The sequence below is a fragment of the Esox lucius genome, chromosome 18 (assembly GCF_011004845.1).
Source record: "Esox lucius isolate fEsoLuc1 chromosome 18, fEsoLuc1.pri, whole genome shotgun sequence".
NCBI classification, from domain to species: domain Eukaryota; kingdom Metazoa; phylum Chordata; class Actinopteri; order Esociformes; family Esocidae; genus Esox; species Esox lucius.
The window spans coordinates 23,991,488-24,010,588 of record NC_047586.1 but is presented as its reverse complement, the minus strand read 5'-3'; the positions used below and the strand labels follow the sequence as shown (position 1 = coordinate 24,010,588).

Sequence of the window (19,101 nt, the reverse complement as noted above, 5' to 3'; positions counted from 1 at the left end):
AACTCTTCCTTCCTTCTCCCTCATCAAGTACAATAAAGGGTGAGAGGATGAATACCATAGATGTTTCTACTCCAGACAACCCTAGAACTTAGAATTTTGATGGAAGCATGGAACCACACACTCCCAACAGCATCCAATTAGGGTGCGTGGGCTGGTTTTAGTTGTGAATGTAGCCAGCATTGCTTATATTAAGGAGACATGAGTGTAGAATGAGCTCCTTTGGGTGCCGTGAAGATTCCACCGCTCCTGACGTTGTGGGTGGACGGCAGCTGTCAGATTCAAATGAGCTTGCGCACAGAAACAAATGAGATCTAATCCACGACGGCAAAGTGCAAAAGAGAAACGCGTTGGATAGCGGGGTTCCGCCCTGAGAATGAATGACAGGGAAGTGGCTGTCTGCCTGTCCTCTCCTTGAGACGACCTCAGATGACTCGGTACCGCCCGCCACCTACTTGGTTAGAACCCATATCCCGTTGTTTGTGTGGGCTTGTATGTGTCTTTTTGTGTATGTAGGGTGGCCACCTGAGTGTATGTGTGTTCAGTGCAGCTGTCTCTATATTCGCAGCTGATGAATGAATGTAAAAACTATGTAACTCTGACTCAGAAGCCGGCAAGGAAACTTGATGGGCTGTGTGTGTGTTTGTATGATTCTGACATCAGGTCACTCCTCAGAGAACTAATTGCCCCGATTTCAAACACCACGATCAGAAAGTGTAAACAGTGCACGTCATACAGCATACTTCCTATGCAAGTCTAGAACTAATGAGTCAACGTGCTGAAGCCAAAAGCAAAGGCTGTGGTAAACACAGCTCAGAGCAATGACTAACGAGCCTGTTCCTCTCTGCATTAGAAGCTGGTCTCAACTATTGCGCTCTCTGCTGTGTCGTCACTGTGTTATCACCAGAGTCTCAAGAAGCGGTCCTGACTTGTTTTTATATTTGAGACCAACCAAACATTCTATCCCTCTCTTTGTCCTTCTCCCCTCTATTTATTTCTATCAATATACACTCACCTAAAGGATTATTAGGAACACCATACTAATACTGTGTTTGACCCCCTTTCGCCTTCAGAACTGCCTTAATTCTACGTGTCATTGATTCAACAAGGTGCTGAAAGCATTCTTTAGAAATGTTGGCCCATATTGATAGGATAGCATCTTGCAGTTGATGGAGATTTGTGGGATGCACATCCAGGGCACGAAGCTCCCGTTCCAACACATCCCAAAGATGCTCTATTGGGTTGAGATCTGGTTACTGTGGGGGCCATTTCAGTACAGTGAACTCATTGTCATGTTCAAGAAACCAATTTGAAATGACTCAAGCTTTGTGACATGGTGCATTATCCTGCTGGAAGTAGCCATCAGAGGATGGGTACATGGTGGTCATAAAGGGATGGACATGGTCAGCAACAATGCTCAGGTAGGCCGTTGCATTTAAACGATGCCCATTTGGAACTAAGGGGCCTAAAGTGTGCCAAGAAAACATCCCCCACACCATTACACCACCACCACCAGCCTGCACAGTGGTAAAAAGGCATGATGGATCCATGTTCTCATTCTGTTTATGCCAAATTCTGACTCTACCATCTGAATGTCTCAACAGAAATCGAGACTTATCAGACCAGGCAACATTCTTCCAGTCTTCAACTGTCCAATTTTGGTGACCTCTTTTTCCTATTTGTAGTGGAGATGAGTGGTACCCGGTGGGGTCTTCTGCTGTTGTAGCCCATCCGCCTCAAGGTTGTGCGTGTTGTGGCTTCACAAATGTTTTGTTGCATACCTCGGTTGTAACGAGTGGTTATTTCAGTCAAAGTTGCTCTTGTATCAGCTTGAATCAGTCGGCCCATTCTCCTCTGACCTCTAGCATCAACAAGGCATTTTCACCCACAGGACTGCCGCATACTGGATGTTTTTCCCTTTTCACACCATTCTTTGTAAACCCTAGAATTGGTTGTGCGTCAAAATCCCAGTAACTGAGCAGATTGTGAAATACTCAGACCAGCCCGTCTGGCACCAACAACCATGCCACGCTCAAAATTGCTTAAATCACCTTTCTTTCCCATTCTGACATTCAGTTTGGAGTTCAGGAGATTGTCTTGACCAGGACCACACCCCTGAATGCATTGAAGCAACTGCCATGTGATTGGTTGATTAGATAATTGCATTAATGAGGAATTGAACAGGTGTTCCTAATAATCCTTTAGGTGAGTGTATTTGCACATTGTTGAATTGCTGGAAAGTAGAGCATCTCTGGACATGCTCTGCATGCAAATTGGAGAAGAAAAGGCCGCTGTCTGGAGCCTGGGCCTGGATTTCGAGTCCAGGCTGAAAGGAGTGCATAGATCCTCTGTGTGAAGCGACTTTAAAAGAGTCCCTTTGTCCGGGGATGAAACATTTACACACTGGCAGACTATATAAACTGGCCTTATGATGGCATTTCCACACTTGGTGTTTCTTAGGGGGATAGTGACCAGCCAGGGCGGGTTTTTGCTTTCACAGGGCTGCGTCAATCCTACTAAGCGATTCCATTTCTGTCCCCAAGAAAATAGAGGGTAAAATATATTCCAAAAATATTTAATTATGAGGGCAGCTAAACCCAAAAATATTTTAAAAAGGGAATTATATATATTTTGAAAACTTTTTTTCAATGAAATTAAGTTATTTTGTCATGTTTCAATGTGTTACGCATCCACTGAAAAATTTTAGGTGCAAAATATTAAATGTCTTCTCTCATACTTTTTTTTATAGCACTTTTCATACACAGAGCAATTCAAAGTGCTTTACATTAGAAAAAATAATTTATCTAATAATAGTTGTAGCATAAAAGACAAAGCAAACAAATAAAACATTTTATTTGTATGCTTTGTCTTTAGCCATTTTAGATGGCTTAAAGACTATTATAAGTTTAATAAAAGGCAGAAGAATACCAAGATTTAAGCCTAGACTTAAAAGTGGTCAATGTTGGACCAACTTTTTTCAGACAGTTTGTTCCCACTGTCTGCAGCATAATGACAAAACGTTGCCGCACCAGCCTTTATCCATACTCTTGGAATGGTTGCAGGCTAGACCCTGTTGACCCTGGGGGTTCTAGAGGGTTCATACTGAGAAATTATTTGGGCTTTAGTCTTAAGGGACAGTGTGTCAAGGTAATTACTGATTGTCAGCCTCTTGCCTTTGGCACCAAATACATTTATTTTAGTTTTATCTTTATTTAGTTGCAGAATGTTCTGGCACATCCAATCATTGATTTGGTCAAGGCACTGGCAGAGTGAGTCTATTGGACCATGGTCACTATATGTCTTCTGCATAATTATGATAATCAATTTTGTTGATTTTCATGATTTGGGCTAGCAGTAGCATATAAATGTTGATTAGAGCTTTGCAGAATTTGTCATGCATGTTCTCTCTGATACATAGTAGACAAAGAATTTCTGTCTTGTAAATAAGACTTGAATGCACTCGAATGCCGCACTAAGGTCAGATAACACCACGATTGACATTTTAACAGAATCAGTGTATAGACAAATGTCGTTTTAACTTAATAAGGGCAGTTTCAGTGCTCTGGTGGGTCCAAAATCCTGATTGGACAGTGTCAAAGTAGCCATTTGGGTTCAAGAAATAGCTTATTTGTTTGAAAATATTTTGTTCCATGATTTTACCTATGAAGGCTGCATTTTACAGCTCCGGAAAAAATTAAGAGACCACTGCAAATTGTACGCTTATGTTCCTCACTCAAAACTTTCCTTTTCAACTTTTTTGGAAAGGAAAGAAAAAGGTTTCAGTGGTCTCTTAATTTTTTCCAAAGCTGTTTATAGCTCTGTAGTTGCGGACTTCACAAGGATCTAGGCTTTTTTAACAGAGGTATAATGACTGATGCTTTCAGGGTCTTTGGAAAGAGCATCCAGGCAGCAGCTAGACAGCTTAAGATGTTGTACAGTTTACATAAGTGTTGTATTGTCAATTGAATTACGGCCCCTGATGTTTTGTTTTTTACCATTTGCGCTCAGCTTTTTGGCACTCTCTTCTTGGTTTTTACCACCGTAAAACTTTCTTTTTGCTTGCCATTAATAATGTTGTCCCTAGCAGATGCAATTGCATCAGAAACATTACAAATTGTAGAACAGAAGGTGTTTATAGAATGTAATTAACTTGGGCTGAAGTGCAGTTGTCACATGAGTTTGGTGACTATGAGATTGCCTTGATAAACAGTGTTTTAGTGTTCTCATCGATACAGTTTTTAACAGTATCTGATCTAATATGAATGTCAGGAATAATATACATGTCAAAGAATACAACAAAATCATTAAGTAAGACAGGATTAATCACAGCAACATTTGAAATATTAAGACCTTTAGAAATAACTACATCCAGGGAGTGTCCTCGATTATGCGAGGGCCCTTTCACATGCTGAGACAGTCCAAAAGTTTCTAAAGTGGTATAAAGTTCTTCAGAAATACAGTTGTGATGTCACTATATTTCTGTGCATTCAAAATGCCATCAATAAAATGCACCTGTGTTCGTTGTCTATAACACATGCCTGCCCACACCATAACCCCACCGCCGATCCATAACGTTGACATCAGCAAACCGCTCACCCACACAACGCCAAACACACTGTCTGCCATCTGCCCTGTACAATGAAAACCAGGATTCATCCGTGAAGAGAACACCTCTTCAAAGTGCCAGACGGCATCGAATGTGAGCATTTGCCCACTCAAGTCGGTTACGATGACGAACTGCAGTCAAGTCGAGACTTCGATGAGGACGACGAGCATGCAGATTAGCTTCCCTGAGACGGTTTCTGACAGTTTGTGCAGAAATTCTTTGGTTATGCTAATCAATTGTTGCAGCAGCTGTCTGGGTGGCTGGTCTCAAGTTTCTTGGAGGTGAAGATGCTGGATGTGGAGGTCCTGGGCTGGTGTGGTTATATGTGGTCTACGGTTGTGAGGCCGGTTGGTTGTACTGCCAAATTCTGTGAAAAGCCTTTGGAGACAGCTAATGGTAGAGAAATGAACATTAAATTCACAGACAACAGCTCTGGTGGACATTCCTGCAGTCAGCATGCCAATTGCACGCTCCCTCAAAACTTGCGACATCTTTGGCATTGTGCTGTGTGATGGAACTGCACATTTTAGAGTGGCCTTTTATTGTGACCAGCCTAAGGCACACCTGTGCAATAATCATGCTGTCTAATCAGCATCTTGATATGCCACACCTGTGAGGTGGATGGATTATCTTGGCAAAGGAGAAGTGCTCTCTAACACAGATTTAGACAGATTGTGAACAATATTTGAGAGAAACAAGCCTTTTGTGTACATAAAGAAAGTCTTGGATCTTTGAGTTCAGCTCATGATAAATGGGAACAATAATAAAGCGTTGCGTTATAATTTTGTTCAGTGTAGCTCACTATTGCTAACTCACAGAGATATTAGCACTTAGCTTTGACATTTTATTGAAATGTCCACCCTATTAAAAATATGTACATGGTGTAACATTTTCTTTGAAAATACAGTGGCTCTCCACATTATTCATCCCCTTAGACAACATAAGATTAAAATTGATTTAATACAGGTTTTTTTCTCCACCAGGTTTGCACATCTGTACAATATTCTCCCAGGTCTCTTGGAGACTTCAATAGGTTTTCTTCCAGGTTTTCTCTGTACTTTGCTGCATCCATTTTGCCCTCTATCTTCACAAGTTTTCCTGGCCTTGATGCAGAGAAGCACCTCCATAGAATGATGCTCCCACCACTATGCTTCACAGTAGGGATGGTGTTCTTAGGATGATGTGCGATGTTACGCCAAACATAGCACTTAGCATTGAGGACAAAAAGCAGTTTTTTGACATGACAGATTCACAATTGTGCCATATATTCACTCTATTTCTTAACAATGGATTTCACTGTACTCCAGGGGATATACAGTGACTTTCTTTTATCCTACCCCTGATTGGTGCTTTTGAAAAAACCCAAATGTGTAAAAATCAAAGAAGAGTGAATACTTTTGAGAGCCACAGTATATTCAATAAATGACTAATGTTCATATGTATTGCAATTAACATAATATATAAGTGTTTTTAAGAATGTTCTTTTCAGTTTTTTTTTATGGTTGGTTGTTGAGGAAAGACCTGGCTATTGATAATAGTTGCCTTTGGATATAGGTGTCTGTTACAGCTGGAGCCTGCCTGTTTTTTGTGATATGTTCTAGCAATGCCATTACCTTTGACAATGAACATGTTTAAGCACCAAGGCATTAAGACCTAATATACCATTTCTAAAGGCTGTTGCACAACCCAACATGGAGTGCCTGGACACAGCCCTTAGATGTGGTGTACTGGCCATATACCACAGATCCCAGAGGTGCCTTAGCAGAGGCTCTTATCCAAAGCGACTCAGTGTTTGCATTTTCATACTACCCCCCCCCCCCCCCCGCCCACATGGGAATGAAACCCACAATCCAGACATTGCAAGTGCGATGCTTTGACCAAGTGCGCTGCACGTTATTGCTGTAATAAACAAGTTACCTACAAAGTTATGACAGTAACAGTGGTATACCATCAAATATACCAGGTGTTTCTGCTAATCAGCACTCATGGTTTGAATCACCTTCGACAAAATTCAACATTAACCCTAATCTTTGTTCCTTCGCAGGGGAATCCACATACCTTGATGACCACGGACCCCCAACTCCCAGGGTAAAACTGTTACTGCAGCCATCTTTCCCCATCACTCTGTTTCTCTAAGTTCAACTCCGTTTGATCTCTCTCTTCCCTCTGTCTCCCTCTTTAGTTTTCTTTCTCTCCCACACCACAATTCTCTATGCCATCGGTCTGATGTGCTGCCCTGTGTGAGTGAGTTTGCCTGTCTAGATCAGCCAGGATGAGAGTGAAGTCTGTCTGGAAGGCACGTGCACACACACAGACACAGGGGCCTTGTGCTTGGCCAGCTGCATTTGTCTGCCTCTTGATCTCACTCTCATTCATTCTCACACTAATTTTTGTGTACATGTGAAAAATTTTCAGAATGAATTTTCTTTTACGGATTTTGAAATGGATTTTATGTGTGGCATGCATTTCTAAATGGCAGGGTTTATTAGACACTGTCTACACTATCCATTCTTCTACTCATGTAGGACATCTTTTAGATTTACTTCTCTGTCCTACATTCCTCCTCTCCTGTCTCTCTTCAGTGACAGGTCTAGTCCAACTCACATGTGATGATTACAGATTGGTTGCACCTTGAGACACATTTCTGTGGCATTCATAAACGTGGCTAGACTATCTAGCATTGCCTGTGTAATCAGAGTTTTATGTTTTTGTGTTTTTATGTGTACAGTGAATGTATGTAATTTAAATGTTGGTGTGTTAGACAAAAAGTTCCAGTTAGGGTTAGGGTTTTGAGTTAGATTTAGGGTTAGACATTAGGATGAGTTTGTATGTTAAAGTTAGGTTTTCGGGATTCTGGTTAAGTCATGATTAGGATTTTTTTAGGGGAATCCACTTTAATCTTCCCATTTACATTGCAAAGTTACTGTATATATGAGTGTGCTTATATGTGTGTCTAAACCACATGTCTGATAAGGAGCTAATCTGAAGGTCTGGCTTTTCTGATTAAGTCTGGAAACACTCCCCCATGTTAATGTCTTGACATGATCAGATCTGATGTAACTTTGCAAGCCCGGTTATTTTCTGTCTAGGTAGGGGCTAGCCTCAACTGTAGTTAAACATGCTGGACTGGGGCCATGAGTTGTGTTTAGTTCGGCCAATTGTTTTTCCTCACCACTTAATATGGTCACATGGACCGGGTGGCTAAGTTCATAGTGTTCCTTATACCCTTGTTAGCTTATACTGCATTGCTGTTAGCCACGTCGACCATTGCACCATTCTCTTAGATAAACGATGCTAATGCAATGTTGTCATCTCCAGTTGACCGACAACATAGCATGAATGTAATTTCATCCACTGCAAACCTTAATTCAACCTGCAAATTCTGCTGATTTAGTTTGGCTGTGAGTTACATTGCTCCAAGTTACTGTGCATTCAGAGTGTTACAGCTACTAGCTAATTAAAATCTTTGAGTTTGAACAAGTTGGCTTACTTCCACATTCGTAATACAATTTTAACCACATAAACCGTAAAAACTGCCATTCCTGGCCCTTCGGGGAACTGTGGTTCTTCAGCTCATCCCTGTGGTGCTGACAGAAACGTAAAACTGTAAATCCAGTCAAACATACAAAACTGGATGATGAGGCCATTGGGGATCTAAAGGACTGGCTTGACACCACATTTTGGGACATTGACAGAAATACAATGAAAACATCCTCAGCTAACACTGACAGGTTCACATCCTACGTTAACTTGTTAGGGTTTGATTCACAACGGATCAGCAGACTTGTTTAGGTTTTCCAGAATCCCTCCAGCCACAGATTATATCAGTCACTAGTGCAATGCAGTGTTGTTGCTGTTTCAAGTAACTTCTATCATGTTTCCACTTCCAAAAAACAGGTGTCCCTGCCTGAATGTCTACAGGACTGTAACTTTCATCTCGGTCATCATAAAATTGTTATTGTGCCTAGTCATGTCTGATGTCAAAACAATCAATAACAGATCTCTTGAACCATATGAGATTCAGTAAATAAAAACACAGACAAAACTGCAGTGGTAGTGTTAGGTTAGTTAATGGTTAAGAGTAAGAGAATGCAATGTATCCTGTCACGTCACTGCTATATTTATCAAAACTACTGAGAAGATGATAATGAAACCAATTTCTGCTAACAGAACTGAGAATGTTTAGGAAGAAGTAAGTACTGAACATGGTTGTGCTGTTTTGAAACCACAAAAAGCAAACCCATAATTTGACACCTTTGTGTTGCTGTGTATGCTCACATTGTTATTAGTAACTGACCTTGTAATAAAGGGAGCACTGTTAGGATAGTGGATAGTTAACATAATGAACTGAGGATTAAAATAAATCCTGTCATGTTGCTGCTATTTGTTTTAAAGCTGAAGTAGGTTAGAGTGTGTTTTGACTGTGTGACTAAGAAAAACTTCATTTCCTCTTTCTCTGTTGTGTACATTTATCATATTTTCTATACATTACTTTTGTAACAGGGTGAGGAGAGGGGAATGTATAAAACCCTGTGCCGGTGAAGGCTCCTAACCTCCCAAATAGGGGCTGCTGAGCTCAGCTGTTAGTTTGGCTGAGTTATTTTGGGTGCGGACACAGATTGCGAGGACATCTCCTGTGCACAGCCCTCTTCCGATCACCCCACAGATTTTCAATTTGATTCAGATCAGGGCTCTGGCTGGGCCATTCCAAAACGTTAATCTTCTTCTGGTGAAGCCATGCTTTTGTGGATTTGGATGTGTGCTTTGGATTGTTGTCGTGCTAAAAGGTGAACTTCATCTTCAGCTTTCTAACGGGCGCCTGAAGGTTTTGTGCCAAAATTGCCTGGTATTTGGAACTGTTCATAATTCCCTCCACCGTGACTAAGGCCCCGGTTCCAGCTGAAGAAAAACAGCCCCAAAGCATGATGCTGCCACCACCATGCTTCACTGTGGGTACAGTGTTCTGTGGGTGATTTGCAGTGTTGTTTCTGCGCCAAACATACCTTTTGCAATTATGACCAAAAGGTTAAACCTTGGTTTCATTGGAGGAAGTGTCTGGGGAGAGGGAAGTCTGGGCATCTCTGCTTAGACTGCTGCCCCCGCGACCTGGCCCCGGATGAAGCGGAAGAAGATGAATGAACATAACACATTTCCCCATGTGCTTTTGGGAGTTTTTGCAAACTTCAGCCGGGCTTGGATGTTTTTCCTTGTAAGAAAAGGCTTCTGTCTTGCCACCCTACCCCATAGCCCAATCATATAAAGAATATGGGAGATTTTTTGTCACATGTGGCACACAGCCAGTACAGCAACCAGATTATTGTTTATAGATTATAAGGTTTTTATTTTTCATTTTCCCACCTTGAAGATTTCAGTTTGTTTTTCAATTGATTGTTCACATTATAGGTCACATTAAAAGTAGAAAACGTTCTGACATGATTTATCTTTTTCTCATTCTTTTACATCACAGAAACCTGGCATTTTAACAGGGGTGTGTAGACTTTTTATATCCACTAGATTTTGGTTGTTATTTAGTCCAGGCCTAATCTGTGTCTGTGAAACTGGCCCTTAAAGTCTTAGGTCCTAGTCCAAAATCTATCCCAATCTCAGATGGAAGAACATCACAGTGATCAGTATGAAGCCTCACCAGTGGAAGAACCATTCGCAGCAGCTGAAAAGCTAAACAATGGGAGCATCTTTATTTCCATCTTGATCCAGCTTTACAGAAGTCATCCTCTATTTTCATCTGGTTTGGGTCTACCTCTGCCCTCTGCAGTGGTAAACTTCAAAGCTTTGTACAGTTTGCAGAAGGGGTCATTGGGTGCAAACCTCTGTCACAATGTTTCAAATTTCTCCTCTTCCAGTCAGTGAGCATGCCAAAATATTCCACCAACTTAATAGTTTCATTCATAGTGCTTTGGCACTCAACAACTGACCACCTGTCCCACATAGACTAATAAGACTATGCACTGTTCTTCTCCTTTTATTATACTTCAACTGTATATGGGTCCTTCATACTTTCCTTTGAAACATGGATGGTGGAAATCATGAGACCAGAGGCAAGAGTAAAGTTTGACCATCCATTGAACAAAGTGGTTGTTTTGCTTTCGTTTTGACAAAAAGGGATAATCCAAAACAAACTGCAAAAATCTGAAGAACAAGCAAATATTGTATGAACAAAATCTTCCAGTCCTGGACCATGTAAAAGTGCCAAAGTAACGGGTGGTTATTTCCAGGCGGTCGTAATGCACAATATCCAGTGGGATACAAAGAACCGCTAATCCTAGCGCTAGTGAATGAATGCACTGCTCATTCATTTGCAACAGTTCAGAGTTAGTTGGCATTTTGTTGGCAAGGTAGGCGTTGTGTTCACTCTCGACCTTGAGAGTAAGGTGTTTCACTCGCCCCAGAGAGGCTGAGTCAAGTGTATGCTCAACCAAAGTAGAGGGAGACACAAAGCAACCAGTTAACACAGCTGTAGTAAATTAGGAGAACCCTGGGCACCCATCCACTGGAGAGGTCACTGTTGAGCTGTTTACCTCCGGCTGGCCTCTGAAATCTAACACCATGTACAGTACATTATATACTCACTTCTTATGTTTTATTATCTTATAGAACCACCAACCATTGTATTTAATTGTATGTGAAATTAGTTTAATCAATCACAAGACTGCCTCTTTGGATTTTTGGGCACATGTATCAACGTGGCCATAATTGGCAGGAGCAAGACAAATAATAAGAAAAATAACCCTATGTGAAACCGAGCTGTGTTGACAGTTTTCGTGAATCACAATACCTTTTATTCCCCGCTGGCCGGTGCTGCATCAGCTTTACACATTTACTGCTCAAACATTCTCTGATGTGAGACGATGTACCATTATATCCGTGGAGTTCAGTGAATCCGTTCCACTCTGGGTGGGAGGATTGATAAGGAAGTCAGGCAGAGACAGACTGAGAGAAAGAGACCCTGACAAAGCCAGACAGGACACTAACAACAGGAAGTGTAGAGTATATCCAGCTTGTTCTGCCTGAGACCTTGACATTGGGAGCAGCCAGCAGTGATGTGAACACAGCACAGCCACACTTACTCAAAACAGAAATGTTGTACACTGTTTCCATTGTAAGTTTATGGACCTGCACATTACGTGTACACTCGGTCATAGTCAATCTGCTATTAATCTTCATCTGTTTTTTCTAGATTGTATCTCAGTCAAAAATTATGTTAATGTTGGACCTTTAGGAGTGTCCAGACTGACAGGCAGCACTGCTAAACATGTTCAACACAACACAACACAACCGTAAAATGAGTTCTCATATGGTTAGTCTCACTATAGTCAGATATTGGCAGAATCTGATTGCGAGGGCTTGCCAGCAACACTTATGGAAAGAAAGCCCCCTGTCAATGTTTTTGCAAAATAGAGGATTGTCGTAATAATAAATTTAGTTTGCACCGTTGATTAATTCAGGTATATTGTTTTATATAACTCATGCATATATAACTTACATAACAAAAAAATATACAAACCCTATTCCAAAAAAGTTGGGACACTGTACAAATTGTGAGTAAAAAAGGAATGGAATCATTTACAAATCTTATAAGCTTATATTTAATTCACAATAGAATAGAACATTTTGTAATGTCATGCCAAATATTGGCTCATTTTGGATGTCATGAGAGCTACACATTCCAAAAGAGTTGGGACAGGTAGTCGGAAATGTTTAATGTACAGATAAGGAACAGCTGGAGGACCAATTTGCAACTTATTATGTCAATTGGCAACATGATTGGGTATAAAAAGAGCCTCTCAGAGTGGCAGTGTCTCTCAGAAGTCAAGATGGGCAGAGGATCACCAATTCCCCCAAAGCTGCGGCGAAAAATAATGGAACAATATCAGAAAGGAGTTTCTCAGAGAAAAATTGCAAAGAGTTTGAAGTTATCATCATCTACAGTGCATAATATCATCCAAAGAATTAGAGAATCTGGAACAATCTCTGTGCGTAAGGGTCAAGGCCGGAAAACCATACTGGATGCCCATGATCTTCGGGCCCTCAGACGGCACTGCATCACATACAGGAATGATACTGTAATGGAAATCACAACATGGGCTCAGGAATACTTCCAGAAAACATTGTCGGTTAACACAATCCACCGTGCCATTCACCGTGCCATCCAGATGTCGTCTCTTTCAGGGAAGACCTTGCATTTTCCAACATGACAATGCCAGACCACATACTGCATCAATTACAATGTCATGGCTGCATAGAAGAAGGATCCGGGTACTGAAATGGCCAGCCTGCAGTCCTGATCTTTCACCCATAGAAAACATTTGGCGCATCATAAAGAGGAAGGTGCGACAAAGAAGACCTAAGACAGTTGAGCAACTAGAAGCCTGTATTAGACAAGAATGGGACAACATTCCTATTCATAAACTTGAGCAACTTGTCTCCTCAGTCCCCAGACGTTTGCAGTCTGTTATAAAAAGAAGAGGGTATGCCACACAGTGGTAAACATGACCTTGTCCCATCTTTTTTGAGATGTGTTGATGCCATGAAATTTAAAATCAACTTATTTTTCCCTTGAAGTGATCCATTTTCTCATTTTAAACATTTGATATGTCATCTATGTTGTATTCTGAATAAAATATAGAAATTTGAAACTTCCACATAATTTCATTCTGTTTTTATTCTCAATTGTACAGTGTCCCAACTTTTTTGGAATCGGGTTTGTATAAATACAATGTTTGTTTCATTTTTTCCATCCGGAATGTGTACAAACACAGCAACCATTAATGTCATTTGATTGGGATAGGCTGAAATGTCTGGTATAACAAATACAAAATGTTATGGGCTGTTCAAGAGGAAACTTTTGTCTTGCATTGACCCCTTACAACCTAATGTATTTTTATGCTCCAAGAATAAATACATGGCATTTGCATGGCATTTTTTATGTCTTATTTGTTTTTTGGGATCTAATTCCACTGTTGGGTGAGGAGTTTTGTTTCTTTTAGCACCAGACTCTTGTAGGCAGGCTTTGAGTGAAAACAGTATTATTGTCATACCTTTTTTTCTGTTAAATAAATTGACGTTAAATTGACCTCTTAATATAGCTGTGTGTTGAGGATAAGTGTGTCAACTCTGTGACATGACACAGACAAATGAATGTTAGTCAACACAAGTTGTCCAAACAAAGATATTCTAGGGGATTTTTCATTATCCTGTCCTCCTTCAAGTCAAAACCAAGCACATTTTTCTTGCCAACCATTGCCAAAGTTTTTCCTTCTCTGATGATTTCCTGTAACTCCAGTAATCTGTGCAAACAGGAAATACATAATTGATAAAGTGAAAGGTTGTCCTCATCGCCCCTTCGTGTCTTCCCTTAGCACAACCCTACTTCTCTTCCTCCATCCGGTTTCTATTTTCATTCTGCTCTGGCATACATTCAAAGAGTTTCTGTTTTTATTGTGCTCCTGGGAATAGGTGGAGATGCAGTTCAGGGTAAAGGAGGGAAATCTGTGTGTGTGTATGTGTGGATGTGTGAGTGGGTGGGTGTGTGTGTGTGGGTGTGTATGTTGGCCCTAACTGATGGGATTCGTCATACAAAACGCAGTTTTTATTTTATTTCAGTCCCCATTAGCTCTTGACGAATCAGCTGCTACTCTTCCTCAGATCCACAGAAAGGACAAAACATCACAATTGAAAACATTTTTTATACATTATTACGTTGATATACCAGGACAATTCTACATATTGAAAAACTGTATAGTGTGTTGTATCTGTTTAGGTTGTATTTGGCTCTGTTAAAATTGTATTTTTTTACAAAAAAACTAGCAGAGAAGTAGTCCACCATCTGCCAACCCTCAGCTAATGATGAGAAGTAAGCATGTCGTTAAAGCTAGCTTTACCTATGTAGTTAAAAGCAATGTGTGCTACTTTGTTTTGATTTAAATTGCTTCACTAGTTCCTTGGCACAACAGAGCGTAGTACTGGCCAGTAAATTAGAATATCGTGGAAAAGTTAGTTTTTCTGTAATTCAAATCAAAAACTGACACCTTCATATATTCTGGATTCATTACATATAAAGTGAAACATAAGCCTTTTTGTTTCAATCTTGATGATTACGGCTTTCAGCTCATTGAAATTAAAAACCCAGTATCTCAAAATATTAGAATAAAACATTTACAATACAGAAATGTCGACCTGAGAAGAGCTTTAATCAGCTAATAAAATCCCTGAGCCTTCAGTACACACAACCACAATCATGGGGAAGACTGCTGACTTGACAGTTGTCCAGAAGATACTCATTGACACCCTCCACGAGGAGGGGAAGCCACAGAAAGTAATTGCTGAAAAGGCTGGCTGTTCGCAGAGTGGTGTATCAAAGCATATTCATGGAAAGTTGACTGGAAGGGAAAAGTGTGGTAGGAAAAGGTACACAAGCAACAGGGATGAACGCAGCCTTGAGGGGATTGTCAAGCAAAGCCGATTCAAGAACTTGGGGGTGCTTCACAAGGAGTGGACTGAGGCTGGAGTCAGTGCATCAAGAGCCACCACGCACAGACGTGTCCAGGAAATGGGTTACAAGTGTCACATTCCTAGTGTCAAGCCACTTCTGAACCAGAGACAACGTCAGAAGCGTCTTACCTGGGTGAAGAAGAAAAATAACTGGAGTGTTGCTCAGTGGTCCAAAGTCTTCTTTTCCTTTCAAGTATAATTTGCATTTCATTTGGAAATCAAGGTCCCAGAGTCTGGAAGAAGAGTGGAGTGAATCCAAGTTGCTTGAAGTCCAGTGTGAAGTTTCCAGTCAGTGATGATTTGGGGTGCCATGTCATCTGCTGGTGTTGGTCCACTGTGTTTTATTAAGTCTAGAGTCGATGCAGCCGTCTACCAGGAGATTTTAGAACACTTCATGCCTCCATCTGCTGACAAGCTTTATGGAGATGCTGATTTCCTTTTCCGGCAGGATTTGGCACCTGCCCACAGTACCAAAATGACTGGTAACTGGTTTGCTGCCCATGGTATTACTGCGCTTTATTGGCCAGCCAACTCGCCTCACCTGAACCCTACAGAGAATCTATGGAGATTTGAGAGGTTTTGAGTGAGGAACAGAAGGGTTAAAATTAAGAGACCACTGCAAATTGAACGCTTCTGTTCCTCACTCAAAACTTTCCTTTTCAACTTTTCAACAGTTGCAGCAGACAGTGCAGGTAGTACCACACAATGTTCTAATGACTTCCAATGACTACATGCACTGTTGAGTGACTCTTTTCCAGTGTATAAAGACAACTGGTAGGAGCTCCATGCTCACAGGGCGTCTGAACTCACTGTGTCTGTAGACATTTGACATTCAGAACTTACAGACAGCTTAAGTTATGATGAGGTTATAGACATTTTTAAAACACCCTAGTCTACTAGCAAAGATGTCCTGGGCCCATAACAGGCAAGCAGTAACACAAAAAACAGAGAGTTACAAAAGAATTCAAGTTTATTGTCTGATTCAATAGAGATTATCTGGTTCAGTGGATAGAGATTATCTGGACAAATTGGCTTCCAGTGTCTCAAATCAAACTATTCAAAAACAACCATATTCCTTGACCACAACAGAATTATTCTCCCTTACAAAAACAGTGGCAAACATCTACAGTATACAGCCACCCCGTATATAGTCACTACTCACATCCTCAACACCTCAGCCAGTGGACAGGAACACTAGATTTGTAACTTGGATCTGGTCCTACCCAGCCTGTTTTCCCACACACTACCATCTGAACTCAGCCATCCACCTATTATCGCATCATACAGAACAATGAAAATGGTTTTATCAGGGCCGAAATGGAAGAGGCTAAATCATCTGCCCGTGCCACACAGAAACCGTTCCCACCAATACCGTATCCCCCACATTGGTTCCACCCACTTGGCTATAGTAAGCCTAATAATATTGTAAAAATTCCTGTGGTGGATCCGCTGAGGATTCTTCAGATTTGTGGTGTTTGCGCTTTTGAGCGCTACCTTTCTGGAGCAAATCCAGCAATTTGCCTCCTCCAGATTATTGGGCTCACTTCTTTCAATAGTCAAATGCGTCCCGAGCTTTGGAACTAGCCTACCACTAAATAAATGTTGTTTAACGACAGCTGTTCACAAAACGCAACTGCAAATAATGACAATAGCATTTCACTGTGCATCGTGACATTTCACATCTCGCTTCACAAATATTATAGTCAACACTTCCCATTTAAGTGAGGTTTTCAAAATCTCTCATCTCATCTTCATCCACTTATCCGTATTGGGTCGTGGGGGCAGCAGCTCCAGCAGGGAACCCCAAACTTCCCTTTCCCGAGCCACATTTGCCAGCTCTGACTGGGGGATCCCGAGGCGTTCCCAGGCCAGTGTATAATCTGTCCACCTGGTCCTGGGCCTACCCCGAGGTCTCCTCCCAGCTGGACGTGCCTGGAACACCTCCCTAGGGAGACGTCCTGGGGGTATCCTTACAAGATGCCCGAACCACCTCAACTGGCTCCTTTCGACGCAAAGGAGCAGTGGCTCTACTCAAAGTTCCTCACGGATGGCTGAGCTTCTCACCCTATCCCTAAGGGAGAAGCCAGACACCCTTATGAGAAAACCCATTTCAGCCGCTTGTACTCTTGTTCTTTCGGTCATGACCCAGCCTTCATGACCATAGGTGAGGGTAGGATGGAAAATTGACCGGTATATCGAGAGCTTTGCCTTCCGGCTCAGCTCTCTTTTCGTCACAATGGTGCGGTAAAGCAAATGCAATACTGCCCCTGCTGCTCCGATTCTCCGGCCAATCTCCCGCTCCATTGTCCCCAACACGCGAACAAGACCCCGAGATACTTGAACTCCTTAACTTGGGGTAACGCCTCATTCCCTACCCGGAGAAGGTACTCCGTAGGTTTCCTGCTGAGAACCATGGCCTCAGATTTAGAGGTGCTAATCCTCATCCCAAACGCTTCGCACTCGGTTTTCAAAATGTAAAAGTTAATTAGTTATTATGATTCATGTTATGATTAGTTACCATGACCTATGTCCACATATTGCGTAAACCATAGAGAGAATTTAGTGAATTGAATATTTTTTTAAGTGAACATTAAAACTGTTGTTATTCAGTATTCATTTTGTTTATCAATGGCATAGTGTTTTGAAACCATGTGTGTTCAGTGCTGCCTATTGCCTTCACTTATGTACTTTTAGCCTTTTAGCCATTTTTTGCACTCAGGAAAGCAGGTCAATTATCAGTATAGCAAAATTCTGATAGCGATAAATATTAGATTGATTTTGCAGCCCTAGATGCTTTTTATATCTATATATATATATGTGTGTGTTTCGGTTAGTGGTCCATGGGCCTTAGGTTTTGTTTCGTCTTTTTGCCGGACCACGTAAGCAGAGCCAGCTAAGAATTGCGAATGTCTCTTACTTAGTGACTGACTCACTGACTACCCCTTGTTAAATAGCGTAGTGGTTAGAGAAGTGGACTTGTGAACTATAGGTCCCGAGTTCTTATCTCCTCGCAGGCGAAGTGGAGTATAAATTTTTCCGTATAGACGTATACTTTGCTGGATAAAACCATTAGTATCATCATTATAGTAAGCCTGAAATAAAACAGTTTACGGTTATATTATGACTGTTTCTGGTGGATTTTCAAAGTATGCATCCGTGCATGTGTTTTGGGTCAGGATAGACAAACACATTTGCCGGTTACAACATACTGTAGTTACATTATAGTATGTCTTAACTGAAACTGTATACGGTTATATTGCGACTGTTTTTGGGATGGAAAAGTTCATCTTCAGTCTTGCTAGAAATTGCTCAAATCTTATGATTATTCCTAAGAAGTTAGTAGATAAGAGTTAACCTATTACTGGCTAATCAGCTGTTAAAACAGTTCATAGATGCTGTGGTGGAGGTAAACTTACAGTTTTTTACAGTCACTAGGACACATTTCCCAATACTTAGGTCACTTTTTCAAAAGTCTTTCACACAGTTCTCCAAACCAACTTTCAGCCACTCTTCTTCCTCTTTCAGCCACTTGTCTATTTCTGGCTGGGTCCATGTTTACATCACAATGCAAAACTCCTCAGCAGTTGTCTTCTTGTGTAATGAAATTGAAAGAGTAACACCTGTGTAGATGTTCATCTACAATGAGAATCAGCTGTGGTTGGTCCAATTGTTTTTATAGCATCTAATTTTAAGATTTAAAATATGTTTCATTGAAATATTCCTGTAGAATTGTAGCAAATTGCTGTCTTATTCAGTTTTGTATTATGTTATTGTTTTGAACTTAAGTTTAACAGTTTTGAAAACAGTATGTAAGCATGTGCAAATTGGCCTGTAAGTACACAGACTTTTGGCGGTTGTTGTGTCGAAGTGAGAAAATAATTAATGTAATTTGAAAGATGTAGTCATTGAATGCATTTTGTGCCAAAGCAATGATAATTGATCCTCAGTTTAGCCCAGTTATACTTCTGTTGTGCTCACTGTGTGAAGAG

The 19,101-nt window shown here is 41.0% G+C and overlaps 1 protein-coding gene across 1 annotated transcript in view; it reads left to right on the top strand.

Annotated features, from left to right (window-relative positions):
- usta (uronyl 2-sulfotransferase a) overlaps positions 1 to 19,101 on the top strand; it is a 114,097-nt gene that overhangs the window by 70,467 nt on the left and 24,529 nt on the right. The window contains exon 2 of the mRNA XM_010865707.4: positions 6,648 to 6,691. Within this exon, the coding sequence (XP_010864009.1) occupies positions 6,648 to 6,691 (44 nt within the window). The remainder of the gene's footprint in view (positions 1 to 6,647; positions 6,692 to 19,101) is intronic.